Source organism: Aquila chrysaetos, chromosome 1, assembly GCF_900496995.4.
Source record: "Aquila chrysaetos chrysaetos chromosome 1, bAquChr1.4, whole genome shotgun sequence".
Classification (NCBI taxonomy): Eukaryota; Metazoa; Chordata; class Aves; order Accipitriformes; family Accipitridae; genus Aquila; species Aquila chrysaetos.
This window is the reverse complement of record NC_044004.1, coordinates 60,726,904-60,749,289: the sequence shown is the minus strand read 5'-3', so window position 1 is coordinate 60,749,289 and position 22,386 is coordinate 60,726,904. Positions and strand designations below refer to the sequence as shown.

Below are 22,386 nucleotides of genomic sequence, written 5' to 3'. Positions count from 1 at the left end.
ATTTTCCCAAAGGGATGGGAGGTGCTTTCATTTTATTTCACTCTGATGACTATCCGAGGCCTGCTGTAACAGGGAACTCTTCAGGAAGCACCCTCTCCAGCTAAATGGAAATACCTTCAAAATTTCAGAGAATGTGGAAGAGAGTGTAAGTCATCACATACCAAATCTGAAGACCACTGAATGATCGCAACACTGCAGCAGAATGTAGCTCTGCTTATGATTTACCTGAAAACCAAAAGAATTCTGCAACATTTCAACCCAGAGTTTATGTATAACTATGGCAGGAAGAGCAGGAATTCAAAAACTGGAACCAAAGCCACTGTCAACTAGGAACAGTGTTTTTTCAAAGCCAATCTGTATTGGCATCTGAGATTCAAAAAGGCTCAGTGCCACATCCTGTACTTGGGTCACAACAACCCGATGCAACGCTACAGGCTTGGGGAAGAGTGGCTGGAAAGCTGCCCGGCAGAGAAAGACCTGGGGGTGCTGGTTGACAGCCGGCTGAATATGAGCCAGCAGTGTGCCCAGGTGGCCAAGAAGGCCAATGGCATCCTGGCCTGTATCAGAAATAGTGTGGCCAGCAGGAGCAGGGAGCTGATTGTTCCCCTGTACTCGGCACCAGTGAGGCCGCACCTCGAGTACTGTGTTCAGTTTTGGGCCCCTCACTACAGGAAAGACATTAAGGTGCTGGAGCGTGTCCAAAAAAGAGCAACAAAGCTGGTGAGGAGCCTGGAGCACAAGTCTTATGAGGAGCGGCTGAGGGAGCTGGGGTTGTTTAGTCTGGAGAAAAGGAGGCTGAGGGGAGACCTTATCGCTGTCCAGAACTACCTGAAAGGAGGTTGTAGCAAGGTGGGTGTCTGTCTCTTCTCCCAAGTAACAAGCGATAGGACAAGAAGAAATAGCCTCAAGTTGCTCCAGGGGAGGTTTAGATTGGATATTAGGGAAAAATTCTTTACTGAGAGGGTTGTCAGGCATTGGAACAGGCTGCCCGGGGAAGTGGTTGAGTTACCACCCCTGGAGGTGTTTAAAAGACATGTAGATGTGGCACTTAGGGACATGGTTTAGTGTTGGACTTGGCAGTATTAGGCTTCTGTTTGGACTTGATGATCTTAAGTGTCTTTTCCAACCTAAATGATTCTATGATTCTATTCTATGAAAAATATTTTACCTTCAAACTCCTTTTAAGAATTTCAACAACTCCAACAGAACAGTTGAAAGATTTCACTGTTGGTGACATCCTTGAAGCCACTCAAGGTAACTCACATTATTTATAAATATTTACAAGTCAAAGTCATGCAATTACCTGTATTTTCAAAACCGCACGGACTACTAGAAAATTAATTCTTAAATTATTTAGAAATCAAAGAAATCAAAACTGATTTGCATTATTTAATATTTATGTACAGAAAAAATAATTTGTAACAAACAGTGTATTTACAATTTACACTGCAGAAAGATCTTTTAAGGTCAATGAAACAATGTGCCCCTAAAACTGGGGTGTATTTCCAGTTGAATGGTAGGTAGTATTCTTTAGAACTCGTTTGTATTAGATGATCTTCAATTTGCAGGCAAAGTTATGGCCAAAGTTATGGTCTCCAACAACATGCTTCTTGCTTCTGGTCTAAATAATAGGAAGAATAGAAATCAGTTCAAATTAACACAGTTTAAAAAAGGCCTATCTGACTGTGCCACAATATTAGGGAGTTACTAGACAGTAAAGTGGAACAACTGCAAATTGTACTCACAGCAGCAAGGACATTAGAGCATTCACCTACACCAGTGGCAAATCAATACAAATATTAGTACCATTTCAATTATGCTCAAAAGAGCACATTAGTCTAATTTAATTTAGCTAACAGTGGTCTCTAACAAATGCATTCCTCTGTGCAAAGTTTGGAGTCGTCAAAGCCACACCTGGCTGTTACACTGACACTTGTTCTGCACGTATTTTCTTACGCTGCCTCTCATATGAAATGTTTTATGTTGTGGAGGACCATGAGACACCAGTAGTTAATGTGTGTGTGAGTTTCATTCTATTTTTATAAAAATCTTGTGTGTATTTTAATTCGCTTAAGCTTACATTTAGACAAATGGTCCACAAGCTATGATTTACAGTCCCAAAGGCGACACAAAGCTGCTGACAGTAGGGAAAAGTCCAAGAATTAAAACTGTTGCCAACTGAGGGAATAACGTCTGATGCAACTCACCACATCAAGTGACAGCTGAGGACTATTACTCCAGATGTAGAGTTACATGGAAAAAGCAGCCACTTGATAGCCTGGACTGCACAAGATGCCAAATTTTCGAGCTGGTTTAAAGCCCGCACACCGAATGAAGACTGCTGTTAAGACTTGCAAGTGAAAAATAACAGCCTACTATCAAAATATCTTATACTAAAATGTTTTGGGGTACATATGCAGAAAATTGTTAGCTAACTCCCCAAAATTGATCGGTGGACTTCTCATCAAACCCAGGTATGTGCCTTCCTCAGAGGAACACCTCAGAGCAAAGACCAGAAGGGGAAACTTAAAGCTGACAGTTGTAACACAACTTAGTATGCACATTTTGTCTTTCACTGTAGAGAAAGGGAAAACACTGGCTGCTCACCGGTGGCCAAACGCTCTGGCACACCCCACACTCTGCCACAGTTGGCATATTCATAGCCTGCTGTGTGACACAGAAAAGGTCCTCCACTGGAGATGTACAGCAGAAGGGTCCTCCCAACACAAGCATGAACTAAATTTATAGGAGAGCAGCTTCCATAGCATGGGAGTCTGATTCCACAGAATGGTTGAGGTTGAAAGGGACCTCTGAAAGTCATCTGGACCAAACCTCCTGCTCAAGCAGGACCACCTAGAGCCAGTTGCCCTGGATTCAGAAAAGCTGAATTGGTGATAAGAATGAGGATACCAAGAGTGTACACAAACGCTCTAATGTACTTTGCCAATACACACTCCCACCCACAGGCAGTAAGTTGGGTAGAATGGAGATGGCAGGTTCTGAACTGTGTGGACAGAGCCGTGCCACATGGAAGGGTATGTCAAATGAGCTTGGTCAGGTCTCAGCTCTGTCTTGAAGAGAAATTTATGAAGGTCATCCTGAAGGGCCACCCAGCTCTTCCAGCTTATTCAGTCCAGGCTCATCCTTTCACACCACAGAAACATCAAAAACCAGGGAGATTATTTTCTCCCGGCATTTACCAGAAAAGTCAGGCAGCAACAGGGTGTGAGAGGGCATAAGCATCCCCATCCGTATGTGCAGCAATGGGCACGCACTACCATGCTAGACCTCTGTGCCAAAACCAGCTGGTGTCAAATGGCATTCCCACTGGCAAGAGGAATGAAGATGTAAGAGCAGGTAAATGCCTGGGCTAGCCTGCCAATGCAAAATCAGGGTATGGCATGGTGCCTAAGTGATGGCAGAGCCACAGCAAGATTGCGCCAAGGCAAAGGAAGTCACCAGCATGCTGAATTACTGCTACAAGAGGAGCAAGAAGCACAATGCTACAATGCTCTTGGATAAGTCTGGCCAGGAGGAATCGTGCTGGGATGGATTCTTTTGGCACTGCAGAGCCAGCCTCAACAGATGGATGAGGCTCAAGGGCAACCGTGCGGGCCTGCAGCAGTCTCAGTTCTGCTTCTGCAGTGTGGAAAACGGCAGATGACGATGGTAACAAATGCCTTGCCAGTGACATCCCAAGATGACCTTCTTGGGATTACAACTACACAAAAGTCTTTCAAAGAATGGAGCCCAAAGGAAGCTTTGTGTCACTACTCTGAGCGAGAATATTGGGAGCTTTGCCAGGCCCTGTATAAAGCTTGAAGGAGAGGTAGCAAAGGAAACTTCAGGCACAAGAACACCTCTGAAATAATTCAAATACCTGCAACTGAGTTAGAAAAAAATGATACAATCCTCGCAAGCAGCACAAAGACAAAAAAGAAACCTTTGGTAAGGGAAATGCATCCAGAAAAGGCAACAAATTAGTTTAGGCAGCAAGACAAAAAATGAAGGAGCAGACTGAAACTTCATACAGCAGCTGAGCTGAAACAGTGGCAGGTGAATGCCAATGTGCATAGCAGGACACAGTGCATCACACTGGCAGCACGTGCACACAGAATTTCATGAAGGAAAGAAAATTACTATCAACACCTTAATACATGAGGAGACCCCTTCTTTGTCATTTCTGAAATAATTCAAGTTCCAGGTAAGTGCACAAAAAAAAAAAAAAAAAGTGGACGTTTAAGCAAATTCTTAGCCCATGCATGTGTCCAATTAATTAAGACAGGTTTCATACTTCATCAGCATCACAGTTCCATGGAAATGGGCAAGGAGGGGTGCAGGAGGACTGGGGCATGCACCTCATTTGCAACCCTCAGCATCTCACCGGAGACAAGCTCTGCAAGCTTAAAAAGTCCTTCAGAAGATGAGCTAAATTATTTTCAGTAAAAACAATATTACTATTAGAGTTCCCCCCCTCTTTTTTCCATCAAGAAACACAAGTATGTCATGCAGCGTGGGTGCAGGATGTAAGCAACAGAACCCATTTCGTAACAAGGTAATGATTTCTGTGAACTTAAATAGGGTTAGCAACTGAACAAAGTGAAGCTATGCTAAATTCTGGTAAGATAATTCACTCGATGCAATTTGTTTGAAAGGTTAAACAGGATGCTAAGATGGACTCCGTATGCCACAAAATGAAGAAGCAAATAAAGCAAACATTTAGAGTTACTTTGTCTTTAAAACACAGTGGGGCTTTTTCGCTAGCTAAAATACTGTTCCAAGTCTGGCAGCTGTGTTCCAATTTATTCCTGCAGCAACCTCTGTGCTTTACCTATGAATTACCTTAAGAGTGCACAGTAAAGCTGAGTTGCTTAACAGGCAAATGTCTGCTTTTGCTAATATGAAGAAAATCAGCCATAAAAAAAGTCAGAGATATCTGCAATTATCACTTAATTGTCCTTCATGGGCCAATACTGGGAGTCTCATACTTTCCCCTTAAGGTTGCTCCCTCCTTCAGCACTTTTTCTTAACTGGCTACTTAATTAGTCTTCCTGCCTGAACTTAATTGTAAATTTGTTTTGATTAATTAGCCTCAGAGCTGACTCGGCACTAACTGAAATATAGAAGTCCTTAGTTTCTTCAGAGTATAGGCTACTGTGTCCTAGGGGAGCCCCCTCTTTGTCAGCAATAAAATTTCAAGTTCAGATTGTGTTTGAAAGAAACTTCTTCATAATTAACTTTCATTTCTTGTAATTTCCCCCTCTGTACTACAACACAAAAGTGATGATAACATAAAGAAAGGATAAAATTCAGTAAGTTCAGGCCTCTTGCTCAGTGGATTATACATCATGTTCATTAGCTGAATCCTGCAGTTTTAGATAAGATGACTTTATGCTCTTAAACACAAGTGATCATAGCACTACTAGAATCCCAAAACAAGAGTGTAGGTTACCAGCACAGACAGCTGTGTTCTCATGACACCAACACTGGAAAGGCTTCCCTTACCAATCGGAAGGGTCACATACTGCTCCTCCAAAAGTTAGTGAATTACATTGAAAACCCTTTGTACAACCTAGACAAGCCAGTCTGCACCACCTTTGGACACTACTATAGCTCTTCATTATGTTTACACCTCTCACATCACTCCTTTTCTCTCCCTCTTTACGGCACATTGATTCCAGAAGACGCCCACACGGCCTTACCATGCATCTGCCATCTTAATTCTCATTTCAGCAACTGTTACTGAAAACACAAGAGACGGCAATTTCTAACACCATAACCACAAAAAAATGTAATAAGCTAAATAAAATAATGTGTGTTAACAGCTATTATACCCATTTAATAAACTTCCTAAATAGTTGTCAATAGTACTGCAATTCTTCAGTTTTCAAATTTAAAAGTCCTTACCTATCAAGCTCCAAAGAGAAGTTGAAAATCTTACTCAGGACATTAATATGTTTTTCTATGAGCACTTTTAGATTTGCATCTCAACTGAACAGTCGGACTGAGAAAGTAAATGCTTTGCTTCTTTCGGCTCCCTGTTTCAATTATTGCCCTTCTTGTGCTCCAAACAAGAAAAGACCACAGAAGAAGTGCAAGGTAAATGTGGTTTTACAACCCTTTCTGTGCGCCTTTACTTGGGCACAGGAGTTTAAATGAAGCAAACCAGAACAGGAGGTTTGTGGGTGGGCTTAAGAACAGAGGGCAGCTCTGCAGGCCCTCTTTTTAACGTATTCGTTCCCTAATAATCTGCAGCCAACTGTTTTGACTGATGATCAACTACTGTTTTCATCTTAGAACTGGACCATAGAAATCACTTTGGTTGTCAAATCCTAAATGAAGCTTTTCCATGCAACCTGAGAAACGTTTGGCTTTGAGGTCTCTTCTGACTACATTTGTGATCAGCCATGAAGTGATAGGATATTCTGAAGAGGAAATGTACCAGCTTGGAAAGACTAAGATATTCAGTTACCACAGCTGTCAATATCATTAAAGAGGCATGTTCCATACTCTTCAGTTAGATGTATTATCTGCAATCAATCACCACTTAAAGTAAATCCTGTATTACAAAAGACATTGTGCAACAGAGTCTATACATCAGTAGAAATCTAAGAAACACTCCTTCATGCTGAAATGTCTTTTCAGCTGTTATGAAATGAGGAAATAGCTCTTTAGGTTTATTGCATTCCCCAAATGTTAATTTAAAATCATCTGCAGATAACCAATTCAGCTGTGTACTTGAAAAATAGAAGAAATTGTATATGTGCCTCAACAAGTTGTTTTATTGGTGCTGTTTATTTTTCTGTAATTACACAGCTCACATTCTCTTATTTTATGTTTACAAACTTGTACGAATATGGATGTGCACACATATCTGACAGTTTTGCAACCATTCTGTTGCTGCTTTAAACTGCAAAAAGGCTTTGTTTAGTAAAACACGAACAGCTTTCTAACCAAATGAAACTACAAAAAGATAGATTTTCAGAAGGACCTACTAACCAGTAAAGTAATTTTTTTCAAAGGGAGCCAAAGCCTTCAAAAACCTGACTTTTTATTGTGGTGGGACATTGTCAATTAAGTTCCTTAAAATAAACCTCTAGTTGTTACCACAACACCTACCATAGAACACATGTACCTGCTAACATGAAGCTGATGAAATATGTGACTCAGCTTTTGTTTCCAGTTCTCTCCATTACTGTTGACAGAAAGCAATGAATTAATATATTAAACCAGTGATATCCTCCAGAAACAGCATGTGTACTACACAGGCAACAGAAAAGGCCATGTCTCTCTCACAACGACAATCCCAACTCCGCTCCACAGCAGGCAACACTGGCTAACCGACTTTGGCCCAGCTTAGCACAAACCTTGCTCAGATCTCTACTACTATTAGAGGTGATGTTCTGTACTCTAGTGTAAGCAACAAGCTGTGCCATCCGAGCTGAATATATAAGGCATTGTAGTCCATGAAATAATTTAAAAGCTGTTTTAAAAGCTACAACAGGCAAATAACATTACAGAAACTCTAAGAATATTTATTTAATCTGCAGACCACAACATTCTCTATATGGGCTATTACTTTAGCATTTTACCAAGTCTAAATAATTTTGCTACATATCTATGTGAAACCATCACAGTAGTCAGTGGAAATTAAAACTACTCAACAGAGTAGAATCACACATATGCAGGAAGAAGAACGATAACTTCTCACATTTCAGAGAAGGCTTTTTTCTTTCTTTGCAGTATCCCATTTGGTAAAGGAAAAAATTAGACCACCAAAGGTTACCCATGACTACTAGTAGCCTGATGTACACATAAATGTAGGAAACGGGAGCCGAAGCAACACTAGGTAGAGGTCAAACATCAGCTGCTTCTTCTGAGTAACGACCGATTCTTGTTCGCCACACTGCACAACTCAGCACCCATAGGAGTCCTGGAACTCAACATTCTCCTGCACCTCCTCACACTATATTCAGGCTAGTGACACAGAAGCAAGTTTTTTTACAAGTGTCAAGTCGAAGAAAAAAATTTAAAATGCAGTCCAGTCAAACGGTGAACAACCTAGCTCAACTCAACTCTTGCTGTGCACTAATGTTTTAAAAAACAACTTTGAACAAGTGGCTGCAACTAGTACAACATGCTTGCTAAGTTCATTCTGTTAGCATGTTTCAGTGCCAAGTCCTAACGTTAACAGAAACTGATTTACACCTCCTTGCAACAGAATTCAACTGTATTTTTCTCCATCTGTAACATATTCTTCTTCCCTCCTTTCAAAAACCAAACCCTACCGAACATAGATGCCAGCCAACGACAAACAGCTGTGCTTGAAGCCCCATCTAGTGACAAATAGTGGAATTGTTGCTAAACTAAAGCAAAATCCTAGATAAATCGCCACGCTTGGCACAATTGATTTTGCTAATTAAACGAAAAATTTAAAACCAAGCAGTCCAACTACAAAATGTTCTCCACAGACTATACAGGACATTTCTCCCAAGAAATCAACTAGCCAGGAAGCAACAAAACCATCCAGCCTAAAAAAATTACATACTTTACCAAATCCACCCTATTCTGTTAACACTCCCAGCCACAGAATTAGGAAAACAGAAACAGGCATTCATGGCATGCTGACCTCGAACCTGCACTTGAACATCTGCTACCTTCCAGCCTGTGTCAGGAAAAGGTCTGCACACATTCCTTCTGCTTAAGAAAACATCCTGATTACGTATTTCTCATCATATACTTATGACCCAAAAGAAAATCCACTCACAACCTTGCTGCCAAGTTGCAGTACAGTGCAGCGGGGGAAGACACGCTGGTGCCCAATACAACAAGGGCAATGTATCACTTCTCATTGGAGCCCACCAAACTAGAACACAGGAAAGCAGCAGGCTGCCTTGAGCTCCGTCACAACATACATCCATACTTTCCTTTAGGGCCATGAGCTCCATTGTCCATACATGTTCACTAACCCCTGAACAAAGTAGCCTTCACCTGCCCAATCTACAGACAGGTAATGCAGAAGAAAATTTGCTGAGTTGCCTTCCTTCTGAACTCCCTGGCCTTTAACACAACTGAAAAGTGGTCTTGTTCTGACTTTCAGCTGGAACTAATGAGCTGTTGGGCTCAGAGACCACCACATCCATGCCCTGACCTCTGGAAGACAAGATGCTTGGGCTAGGAGCAGAGGCTTTTTGGTTTAATGCTAGCCCGGTACTGTTTTCCAAGTGGCAAACTTCCAGACCTCTGCAGGCCTGAGGAGTTGAAAGACTTACAAACTAAACATTTTAGTGGGTGGGATCCCTTCAAGCAGTGGAGACAGCATGTGTGCCCATCTGGTAGCTGGCATGGCTCCAACACAGAAGGGACAATATTTGAATCTTGCTGACCTTGAAGAGACCAACCCAAGCCCAAAATTTAGAAAAGCTGCCAATATCAAATTATTATCAGCTGTAACTAAATTACTTTTTTTTATTAACTCAAACTGCTTACAAAAGTTGAGGCTAATAAAAATATTTTTGAAAAGGTCCTTCTGTGCAGTCTGAACTTTGACAGCAAACAGTTTGTATCTAGACAGAAGAACTAAATGGTAATAAGCATGTTCCTCTGTTTCATCGTCTCAGAGTTAAGCATGACCTAGCCATGAATGCAAAGATGCCAAAAAACTATGTATTTCCACTGTCAGTCTAAATATGCACTAATCATAGGAACTACTGCTTGAAGGAGAATGATAAAAAAAAAATATATATATTACCTTGAATTCCCCAGTCTAAAGGGTCTTTCACAGAGGCATGGTAATCTTGGTGTCCAAGCCCTTTCACAGACATACGAAGTTAGCTGGCAGCTGAAAGCTTAAGGGAAGCACTAAAGCCAATTGTCCTCCTACTTTAACATATACTCTAGACATAGCATAAAGATGTTGTACCCAAGACTGTTTACAAGGTCAATACTCAGTCCTCAAGTCCTTAAAGTTTACAATTCCAATTCAACTTTCTAGAACAGCAGTGACCATGGAGAGAAAGCACCCAGCAGAATCGCTGTAGTTTATCCTTATCTTCAACCAGAAGGAACCTTGAAAAGCTTGGGTGACAAATGCTATGCATACCATCTGCTATCTAGACTTGGCTTCTGGACCATACATTATAATTAGTTTTTCCAAAGGTCCTCATTATTATCAAGGAACACTGCAACAGAAACAAAAGGAGATACTAAAGTAATACACTTGGCAATGACCTATCCCTGTCACACAAAACAAAGCTATCCACAATGTTCAGAGCTAATCAAGCCATAGCTTCCATACAAAAAATAGGACTGATAAGCTCCTACTAAGAGCTCCCATTTCACAATTCGAATTTGAGGCACTAATCATACCTCCGCTAGACAAGGAAGAAACGCCTGTCATTAACATATTAGAAGAAAGCTGGACCCCAGCACACAAGCATTCCAACAGCCCATCTCCTAGACAACAATTACTGGAACGTGAACAGCACAGTCTTACATTTAAATAGAGATTATTCTAAGCAGTTTGTACCAGGCAGACATTAAGACTCTCAGATGTTAGCTGAAGATGTCAAAATTCTTTCAAGTGCTAAGCATCTTTAGGGAGATTAGGCATATAAATACAATTTGGAACAACAATGTGCTTTACCCACAAATTTTACACTTTTATCTTTCTGTCTTTGGACAACACAAGAACAATAACTGATGCAGAGTGAGGCCCTTCAGTATATCCTTTCAGTTTGATAGCAAATTACTGAGGTTCTTTTGGTTTTGTTCTTAACTCTTCCTACATTGATTTCAGCTGCTCTGTATTAATTTGTAATGTTAAGCTGGGCACACTCAAACACTTTCTGTATGTAAAAAGAACTTCAAAACATACAAAAACTTGAAAACTGTTTCAGCAAACTTTTCTGCAGAAACTGTCTTTTTTGAGTTGCGTGAAGACAAGAACACTTTCTTCGTTCAGAAGGTTACGTATGTTATATCCATTTCCTACAAATAAAAACACAGAAGGTTTTCTTTAGAAGCTAATAGCAATTTTTGAAGTCCTGTCTTCAGCCAAGTGTGTTTTTATTTCAAATACTTTAACAGAAGGAATATTAGCCCCTAATCTAGGATGCCACCCTTACAGGTACATCATTGCATTTCAAAGAGATAACAAGGAATACAGCTAGTGTCATTATTTAACCTAGGGTAAGAATAAAGTGCATCTTTGCTGAGAAGATTTTTACTGAAAAGAATGTAACAGGGTTGAGCTCTCAGCTCTCAAAACCCACAATACAACTTTAAGGTGACTGAATTTATTTTAATTTATTCCTACAGAAAATCTCAATAAAAACTTCACATGGAATCTTATCTGCAGATCTTCACTTGGGATTTGCATACTAACATGACCACAAATATAGAAACATCTAAAAGGCACTGAATGTTGGGAATGAGCAACGTCCTAACGTTCATATATAGCCACACTTGATGAATTACAAAGAGATCACCTGCCACAAACATTGCATTGCCCATCCAGGCATAGAGACAGGCCATAAAGAAGCAAGGAAGAATGGAAAGCAGCTATAGATCCTTATGGCCATACAGAACTTTCAGCAGATTGTATGATCTGCTTTCCCAAGAAGTAAACTACAAAATTCTCTGCAGACCCCTAAACTTTTAAGATTAAAACAAACACACACAAAAAAGCTTCAAAGCATTGAGTATTAATTGAACAACGATTGTTCAATCGGACATCATAGTGAAAACTTAATGGAAAAACAAGTGGTAGCTTGTAATTTTCTAACATAGCCTCTTCACAAGAAAGCTGTACAAAAGCTCTCTACAGCTTCATGAACAGCCTGCTTTACAACTACTACAAACTCTCCTGACTAGTGTCTTACCCACTGAAGGACAGCTTCACATATGGAATTCATTCTACTTATTTCAGAAGGGCAAAATCAGAGATGTCTAAATTCTCAACAACCCACATGAAGTTACAACCTGTTCAATGAGACATTCTGCACCTTCTATATATCAAGCACGAAGTATAAAATATGGTGAACAGATCCAAATGGATTTTCATAATTTTATGGAGAAAAACCAGCAAACAGATGGTGACCAAAACAGTTATACTAACTACCACTATATTAAGCTGTCTGTGAAGTTTCCCCAACATTATAGCTAGGGACAGAACCAGAATACCAAGACAAATTCACTCTTAGAACTTGGTATGTCATCAAAAACTTTGAGGCCAACTCACATAAGCAAGCAGTGCTTGTATCACCGCATTCAAAGGTTAGCTCATCAACCCCCATCCAGTGTTGGGCGACATTCCTTTCTTCATAACCCTATACTTTCCCACTCTCTACTCAAACTTAACTCCTCCCATCACTCAGCTCGGTTTTGCTTCCTAGCATGCTAATTCAGTCTCATCCATCTCCAACAAATCGGTTTTAAACACATGAACTTACCTGCTGGAACATAGAAGAAGTCTCCTGTAGTCAGATAATATGACGTCTTATGTAAGGTAACAATAATTTTGCCGCGGATAACATGGAAAGCCTTAATGAAAGCCAAGGGGTTCCAAGATTAGCAATGTTTCCTTTGCAAACATTTAAGAAAGTTATCCAAGAAAACATACTCTTTGTTTTGCATACATGTTGTAACAAAGATCAAGAAACAAATAAGCTAGCAGAGCTACAATCCCTTCTTCCCACCCTGCTGAAAAATAAAATGCACAACTTAAAGGGGGGGGGGGGGGCAATTTTATTTATTTGATACTTCTACCTTGCCTGCAAGATACGCAGTAAGCGTACATGGATGCACAGATTTAATGGGAAGCAAAGCTGGGTAACGTGCACTCCAAGTACCCCTAGCAAGTTTCTTTGATTATAACTGATTTCACAACTGAAATGATTCATTAATGTTTCCTGTATTTATTTGCATTATAGCTGGAAAAAACTCCAAAAAACCTGTCAACTTCGTATGCTACTTCTGACCATTCTATGATTTTCTGTTTACATAGTCTGTTTTATAAAAATAAGGAAAAAAGCATACTTACTATTGTATCCATGTAGACAAACTGGTGTCCCTTTTCTTTAAATGGTTTCAAAATCAATCTACCAGTGGCAAAATAAGATGTATTCAAATTTTTATATATTTCTATTGATTCATCTTTGAAGAAGCATGAGTTACTGCTTTCAGTGTTAACACATTCTACAAAAAAAGTCCAGGAGATTAACATTAATGCTAACACATAATTAGTCTTGTTACTTGCTCAGTAACTACTTATTAAATCATATGCATTACATATTGTTTCAGTGCAACACCCCTAAGAGCTAGACTCAATATTTAGCTGAAAAATCAGGACACTTTTTGTGTCTCCTTTCTCCACAAGAAAAATGAATATTTCAACAGCTCACCTTTTCATGCCCAATTTTTTTTCTTATCAGTCTAACACTTACTACATAATTCAGAAAGGCCCTTGGTCACACCCCCTCAACCCACCTAGAAGTACTTCCCCATTTGTTACCGGGTCCACTACAATGGTTGGCTTAGAAGTATCAGCTAGGCCGTCAACCAAATTTGCAGGTATCTCACTTCCTGAAGAGACAAAAAAAAAACAAAACAAAGCAAAAACTGAAAAATAATCACTCTACATTTTAAAAACTTAATTAACAACTTTTCCACAAGTTTAGATTTCACACGTAAGTACTTAAATTTGTTTTACTAAGTGACTGAATACACTTTCATAAAAGGAAAACATCCATAGCAATTATTTGAAAATACAATTTTCATTGGAATTATTTCTGTGTGTAATAGATAAAGGGTCTCTAAATCCTAAAGACTTTTCCAGGGGAATGCCCACTATTTATCCTATGCTATTAATGACAGTATTTACTCAGAAGTATCTGCATTTTAAGAGAAGTGCTTTTCTAGCAACAGATACTGAGAGGAAATAAAATACGTGATGAAGTATGAAGAACAAATTTTTTCCTTTTACCTACTGCTGATGGGCATCGGGAGACTTAAGAGATAAAGTGTTCAAAAAAATAAGCACATGTTCAATTTGCCTCTTCTCAAGAAATACCATTACAGTAATCTCACCATAAGTTGTAAATCAAAGAACGATTTCGATAATAAAAAAGATTTTTCCAGAGAAGGAAATAGCCTGAGCTGATGACAACCTTACGCTTTTCAAATAGAAAAGAGATGCTGGAGAATGTTCACGACAGAATAAATAACCCAAAGCTCTCTTGCAGAACTCTCTTAAGCAGACAATTTTACCTCCACAGTGCACAGGAAATTTATTTAAATGCAGTCAGAACAAGTATGTTAAAGGCAAGCTATAGCACTTTATAGGCACTCGTGGCTGCTTAAATACTCTTATGCCAAGACAGTCTAGGGTAGGAAGAAAATTACTGTGTTTGAAATAGCTTTGTTCTAACATAACCATCTCTCTATAAAAAGAAGCAGCAACAGGTGCAACTCTATAGCTATAACCACAGAATTTTTATCATATCAATAAAATTTAGGAATTTGTCCTAGAAATTCTACTCAGCTGATGGTCCTTACATGCATCACTTAAAATTCAAGGATGCTAGAAAGATTATCTCTCAGGATGAAGGTCTGTTAAATAGGGAATCCATCACTTCGAGAAGACAGTTGAAATGCACCTAAAGCAACCAATAATTCTTGTAAGATACAGTATGAACAGTCACTACCAGCCCAGGTTTACACGAACTGCAAATGATTTGTACTAAAACATGTACTAAAACTGTACTTAGATCAAAGGTTGATCTAGACCAGGATCCTATCTCCCATCAATGGCCAAAAGTAAGTACCCCTTCCATCCCCAGAAATACTTTAAAAGTGTAATGGCACTTTCCACCTCTAACATGGAGCTCACACACTTTATTTAGAGCTATTAACAGTTAAGTTTTCTGTGAATTTATCTAGTTCTTGACTTGAGTCTACAGAAATATTTTTAACCACAGTATTCTGGGGAAGTAAGCAAATAGTGAGAAGTGCCATCTTATTTCATTTGAAAAACCCAGCTCTCACTATCTTCCTTCCACACCTTCTAGTTCTTCTGTTTAAAAACAAACAAACAAAAAACCACAACAAAACAAACCACAACTTATTTATATTCCCCTTCTCCATATCACTAGTGATTTTATAGGTCTTTCTCACACCTCTGTAGTACTCTCTTCAGGGCTGAGGAGCCTTCACCATGTAGTTGCTTCTTCTCCAGAAGTCTTTCCATCTTTTTGACAAGCTTTCTCTGAACCTTCTCTAGTCCTACTACTTTCTTTTTGAGGTAAGGAATAAAATTTACATGCAACACGCTAGAAAATCAGAAATTTGTACCAACACTGGCTGTTTTCTACCTTATTTCTCTAATGATTATTTCAGCCCTGATTTGTTTTAGAACTGTGTCAGTACCATATGGCATTTTCCTTTAGCATAGGTTTGTTAGCATTTGTTTTATTTGTTCTATAACTTCACATAGAAATGTTTCAGTCACAAACAAAATCTCTAGACAGTCCCTATAAAGAAAGGTTCTTTAGGATCAAAATATCTTCCACAGAGAGCACAGCAAAAATAATTTGGCTTTTGGACTTTGACTCTATCTCCCTTTTCTGAGCACTTACCTACATATTTATTATCTACTGGCCACAGAGGCTCCAGCAAAGCTTCCTGTTCCTGTTTGTTTAAACACAGGTTTATTGCCCACTTCTAACCATTTTATGCACTGTTCTTACAGCTCTCTCTTCACCTACCTTGTTATGTTTTTGTATTTAACCTACAATAGCTTAAAACTCTATTGACATCATATGCTGCCTTTTTAGATGTGATACTAACAGGCATCAGTAAAATTACCAGAAGTTTTTATAGCTTAACTGTGCGTTATGAAACTAAACCCATTAGCATCATTAATCAATGAGCTGAACAAGGACAGAAGTACAGCTTATTTTCTTCAACCCCTGCTTTGAAGGCACCACAAGACTTGTGGATATGTCCTGTATCTCTTCCTTTCTAACACTGAGAAGTTAGTTTTTACAATGAGATTATACAGCATTGTTATAGACAAAATAAGAACAGGTTTTTCCACATCAAATCACAGTAACACATTTCATTATAACATTATTTTCACCCAGAGAGAGAGAATCAAGTTTTTACAGGAGAAAAATCTTACAGAAATAGAGTATTTGACTACAGATTTTTTTTAAGTATCAAAAGAAAAAAAAAAAGTCTGTGTTCATACTTGTTTCATCCCTTCTCTTCTTGTGACCACCCTTTCTCCGTTCAAACCTCCTGTATGGTTCTGCTTCTGGACACACTATTCCACTAATCACAAGTGTTCCTGAAACAAAAGAAATTTAAACAAAGTTCACTAACTCATAATAATTTTACAAGAATGCAGACTTGCACAACCAACAAGCATTTCAGCTGAGAATATATTTCCTTGATGTTGAATTTTTCAGATAGCTTCAGAAAGCCAGAACAAACCAAAAAGCTTTTCAACATCAAGTATTTTGGTGTGCAAGGCAACCTGAGACTTTTTAAAAAGAATCTGACCATATTTCAGTCAAAGAACATTTCAGAAAGGCTTGACATGACAGTCAATTTTTAAGACAAAATATCAATTTTAGGGACAAAAGAAATACTATTTTCAAGAAGACTAATTAGGAAAGGACCAAATTATGCTGAATTGTCAGAAAAAATTCCCTGAGAACAAGATATATTCTATCACTTAGGGAATTTAACACTGAGACTGGATAAAATAATATAGTATCTGCTCTGGAGAACAATCTCCACACAAAGAGAAATGCTCCCATGAACGATCCAGTAGATTGTCTCTTTTTCTGATATCATACAGAATCTTTGATGTAATAAACCTACTAGTACAGAGAAGCCATTTTGTTCTTCCCTCAACAGTTAAGGCAAGGGTACTTAACATGCTCTGCTGATACTATTCCTCACTGACACAGGAGTATCAGGACAGAAAAAGACTCCACGGAAAGATGACTAAAGGAGACCATAAATAATCTACTTTTTAAAAAAATTACTAAATAGTAAGCATCTCAAAGCTTTCATGGCACAAGACCAACCCACAGATTTCTCTTTACTGCCCTATCAGGAGAAAGCAAATAGGTATTTTGGAATTAATACCTGAAGGCCTCATCGTATAGTTTACACGCTCGCCTCGCCAATATTCCAGAGGTCTTAGACGTATCCTTTTTGTCCGACGAACATTAGGTGTGTTGGAAGGCATTACTGATTTAAAGGATGAAACCATTCACATTAAGTATGAAAGGAAAATTCAGAAATCGCAAACATTAAAAATGCTTTCCTGTTGTTCCGTATCAGGGGGTCAGCAGTTCCCAGCTGATATTTACATCACATTGCTATCATGACAGGAAAAAGGAATCAAGTATGGCCAAAAGCTTTCTTTTGCATACGTCAGTATTTCACTCTCCTTTTTCTTAAACAGTCACCATGCTGACTTTACATTAGATTTCATTCTATATATCTTAGTGAATCACTGAGATATGGAAATTAGGGACTCAAGCACAAGGAGCAGCAAACATGCTACAACTGTGAAGACTAAGCTCTCAACAAAGACTAAGAACCCTGTCTAAATCTGAGAGATTCCATTAGCAACAGTGAAAAGGCACTGCCTTGGTTATGGCAAGAGGAAAGTAATAGAGACTGCACAAGCAGCCCCTTCTCTTCCAGATTCTTAAGTCCTATCTCCAAGCTCCAGAAGAGCAGCACTTTGCTGACAGAAACCCCACACATTTCCAAGACTTCTCAGATATTTATCTTCAGACTTACCTATTACATAGTCTCAACTTTCAATTTTTCTAAGCTGCCATATATGAATATAAGATTCGATGGTTTACTGTTTGTAAGAAAGAATAAAAGCCCCTTAAGACTTGAGAGCAAATTAGTCAAGAATATTTAAAAATATTTAAATATAAAAAAAATAAAAATGGTAAATAAGAAAAAACTTGCTGAAATAGTTTTTGAAGGTAGACACCTATAGTGTTGTGCATAAAATAATAATCAAGGGAATAAAGAACAATAAAAACAGACTAGTATGGGACTACAATCGGCTGTGTGCCCATTGTTCCATCCTATCCAGACTCAGACCACCACAGCAGGCAGGTTATTTGCACCCTCAGTTGCACTGTGCAAAACTAATTCAAATTCTTACTGTTCTCACTGAACTGTAAGCAGTGTCTTGACTCAACAGTAAATGAAAAATGGAAATGTGACAGTTAAAAAGATTATTGTTGGATATAGTAATAAAAAAAGAAACACTAGAAGTTTTTAAAAGTAACTTCAAAATTAGAGCATGGTTGTAATACCTGAAGAACTAACAAGCCTTATCTGTAAATACTTATTAAAATATGAACCCATTTCTAGGTGTTTTCCTGCATCTCCTTCAGCAAAGTTTACATCAAGTTGGAAATGCATTTGCATTTGTGCACTTACATTAATATATTTTAAAATAATCTTACCTATTTTATGCCTTGCTATGCTGTCTGACAACAGATTTTTTACTTGGTAATTCAAGTCTTCAGAATTACCTGAAAATACATTCAAAAAACAACCACTATAGGCATTTACTATTTGTGACTTTTATTCAATATATCCACTAGAAGCAATCAAAGGTAATACAAGCAGAAGTCCCAATGTTACTGTTCCCACTAACATTTTTTCCTTTAAACATATATGAAACCCCTTGTAGAAAAACGGTATATGTAGTTAGTTTTCAAACAGCGTAAGCTTGAAAATTTCAGGAAAGCTATACATTCAAGTCAATATAACTATACATATAATTTTATTGATCAAAGTGCAAGGTCATTCAGCTTTATACTACCCAAGCTTAACTTTAGAACAAACTTCTTACCAGAACACCCACAAAACTTAGGTCTCTGAAGAAAGCATTGCATGAACTAATAACATTCACAACTGGCTCTAAAACACTAACGAAAAGACCATCTATCCCCAGGGCTCATATTCATTATGACAATATGTGCAACTTGTGTAGGGAAACTTAAAACCAAAATATTTTTAGGCAAACAGGCCACAATTCCATAAGACTGCACAATTTGGTCTAGGGTGGCCTGAAGTGATCATATATAGTACCATCAGATGGCAACACACCAGACTGGTACAAACCGGGTCTAAAAAATTTGTTCAAAGTATTTTGGAAGGGTAACTTTATCCTGGTAGGCTTGATGCCAAACGATGTAGTGCTTGTCCTTCCAAAGCTAACACAATGTACGGCTGGCATAGTGTATAACCTACTTGGGCAGAAATGTGACTACAGCCAATATAATCTGCATTTCTTATTCTGGACAAGCAGAATACAACAGAAATTACTGTACCATCAATTACAGCTTATAAGAAGCTTATACATAAAATGCAAGAAAAATAGCAACTTTAAACATTACCTGAAGATGTAGTATCCTGTTCCCAAGACTTAATTCTGGAAGCAGATTTATCACCATGTTCTAGAGCAGGCCCACTTCAAAGGAAAAAAAAATACACCTGCTTGAATATGTTAAATGTCACAGGAACATTACAACACCACCAAGAATAGTAAATTTAAGGTGTTTTTCAGATCATGGGGGGTGGGGTTTTTTTCTTCTAAACATCTGTCTGTACCAATTAGACACTGAAGCAAATGACTGCTAGTTAGGAACCATAGGTCTGAAATTCATCAATTGCTCCTCTACTTGGTCATCAGGCAGACAAACTAGTGTTCACACCTCTCTAAGCAGGTTTGCTAAAAAATCTTGTGCCTTTTTTTCCTTTTTCTCCCTTCCAGAAGAAAGAGACCTTCTCCTCTCCTTTGTAGCATTACCTTTCAAACAATTTTCCGTAGACCATGATTATAGAAGTACTTTAAAGAAATGTTTTGCATACTGTAAGGAAAGGACAGTAAAATAGTTTGTAATTGTAATTTGTAATATGTATTCTGTCATAAAATGACATTAATTAACATGTATGTAACTCTACCAGAGATTCTCTAGCAATCAAATCACTTATAACAAAACTTCTCTTCCAGCCTTAGCAGTAGTACCCCTAACCTTTCCTCCTGCCCCCATCTGTCACTGTGCTTCACTGCTTTTACTGTGCCAATGAAGTTCAGCTGTGATCCACCTGAACTCCAAAAGATGCATTTCAGTGCTGGATTAGCAAACCTACACTATAAATTTGTCCAATTAATTCTGCAGTAGGCTCATTATAAAATTTTTCAGTAGAATTACAACATAACAATTTAATCAATTCACAGACGGCCACTCCTGTGTGCTTTGTTATTAAGTTCCCATCCCATGAAGAAGATGTGTGCATATCTATTGTGCACAAACAAAAGTTTGGATTGTAGATACAGTTCTATTCCCTATTTAACAGCAACTTTATTAGTACAGTTGTTCCTAGTTCTAGGAGCACTGGTATTTCTGTTCAAAAATCACACACTAATGTGGAAGGAAGCCTCAAAGGAAAAAATCCCTAAAGGCAAGAAACTTACTATGACCCCTAGTAGAACACGGAACACAGAACACAGTAGTAGTACCAAAGAGCTGTTCTGTCTCAGTGGAGCAGAAGTGGGATTAAATTCAAGTTTTACAGACAACTCAGGAAATTACCTTTCACAACTTGTAGCCTTCTCAGCTGCAACATAATCTCTAGAAAAGAAAAAATTACCATTACATTTATTGTTGTCAATTTTACTTACTGAAAGGAACCTGTAGGTCAATAATTTTATGTACTGAACAGAACCATAAAAAAAGACATTTTTTAAAAAAATTTTAAAAAGCAATGCAAGGAACAGCGATTAAAAACTCAATTAGACTGGTTAAAGAAACTTCCTCTTTTGATTACCAATCATTAGTAAAAGTTACTTCCACAAAAATAAATATAGCTGAAGAATTAAACACTGTATTTTCTCAATTTACAAACAAAGCAACAAACCTGACAGTGAAGTTATTCTACGGGTGGGGTGGTGGGGTTGTGTGCTCATATGTGACTTTTTTTTTTCTTCTTCCTTTTTTTTGTTTTTAAACTGGATCTGCTACTCAAGTCTCAGAAGAACACTTTAAAAATTCCAGCACAAGCTTCCTTATGTAGAACCAGACACTAGACTTGGCACGCAACTTTGAGAACAGGATGTTGATTACACCACTTGGTTTCTCTACTAGCTATTCAACCAGTCTGAAACTGTCACACAGTTCAATTAGACCATTACTGCTTAAAAGTTAACAAGATGTGTTTAATTATCTACCAAGTTACACCACACTTGTAAGGAATAACATAAAAACCTTACCGTAGTCCATGTTCCATGTTACGTTTTCTTTTGTTACTCTTTATTTTCACATCTGATAACTTCTGTTTTTTCCTTGCCGTGTCCTGTACAGAAAAGCTGTCAGAATCCATTTGAGACTCAGTGTCCTCAGGGTTTGAGCAAACACCTTTACTGGCTCTGTAATGCATCTTTTCGGGCATCTTCCCTGAAGACTTAGCTGACAATTGTTTCTTTTCAGCTTTCTTCACGCTGTCTATGAGCTGCTGTAATGCTTTTACAGGAGTTTTGTTATTTGCACCACAAAGTGACTCCAATGTGTGCAATCCATTTTCAGGCGTTTCAAACTTAGCCAACTCGTGAATCACAGAAGTCTGTAATTTCTGATGCAGGGGCGAGGTAAACACTTCATTCAATTTTACGGGCTCTCGTTCAAGCTCTTCTTTATCAGGTTCACTGTCAGAACTCCCCTCTCTTTGTAACTGAGGCTTTTTATTACTACTTTTCTTGCCAGATTTTTTAAGCTTCTTCCTCGGACTTTCTGCCAGTCTCTTAGATACTTCTGGAAGCTTCTGCTTAGCAGTTTGTTTCTTGTGAACTAATTGCCGAGAAGCTTTTGAAGCTGACTGCACATACTTGGAAGACTTGAGATTCTTTTTTGGAGACAGAGTCTGCTCTTGCTGATGCCCAGCTGAGGGCATAGGCAAATCATCACTTGGCATCACCCTTGTTTTATGTTGTTCTGCGTCAGATGATTCTGTTTCCAATCTAGACCATGACAACACCAGTTCTTTGCCTTCTGGTTTCCCAGACGTGTCCTTTTTCTGGTTTGAAGAGCCTTGCCTAAGTGCATGCTTTTTAGTCTTTCCTATCAATACACAAAACACTTAGACATTAATATCTTTTCTGATTAAACCTGAAGATACATGTTGACATCTGAACATATAAAAATAAACCAAGGAATCAAGAAAAAAAAGAAAAAGTATCACAAAACCAGATTTTTCCCTGATGGTTAAAAGAAGGCTTTCTCTGATCTATAGTATACGAAAAACTCAGAATTTTTGGTGTACTTCCAGTATTTC

At 38.4% G+C, this 22,386-nt stretch overlaps 1 protein-coding gene across 4 annotated transcripts in view; it reads right to left on the bottom strand.

Moving 5' to 3' along the window:
- Window positions 1–1,376: 1,376 nt before the first annotated feature.
- The window catches only part of CENPC (centromere protein C), a 30,696-nt gene continuing 9,686 nt past the window's right edge, over window positions 1,377–22,386 (bottom strand). For 3 of the 4 annotated variants that reach the window (XM_030022443.2, XM_030022461.2, XM_030022471.1), the window contains 11 exons: window positions 21,329–22,172; window positions 20,652–20,690; window positions 19,452–19,525; window positions 18,513–18,581; window positions 17,158–17,262; window positions 16,250–16,348; window positions 13,489–13,584; window positions 13,043–13,197; window positions 12,453–12,543; window positions 10,877–10,989; window positions 1,377–1,621 (listed from right to left, as the gene is read on the bottom strand). In XM_030022443.2, the coding sequence (XP_029878303.1) occupies window positions 10,895–10,989; window positions 12,453–12,543; window positions 13,043–13,197; window positions 13,489–13,584; window positions 16,250–16,348; window positions 17,158–17,262; window positions 18,513–18,581; window positions 19,452–19,525; window positions 20,652–20,690; window positions 21,329–22,172 (1,667 nt within the window). In that variant the 3' untranslated portion in view covers window positions 1,377–1,621; window positions 10,877–10,894. Of the gene's footprint in view, window positions 1,622–10,876; window positions 10,990–12,452; window positions 12,544–13,042; window positions 13,198–13,488; window positions 13,585–16,249; window positions 16,349–17,157; window positions 17,263–18,512; window positions 18,585–19,451; window positions 19,526–20,651; window positions 20,691–21,328; window positions 22,173–22,386 lie in introns of all 4 variants that reach the window. The other variant, XM_030022453.2, reaches the window with a different exon arrangement.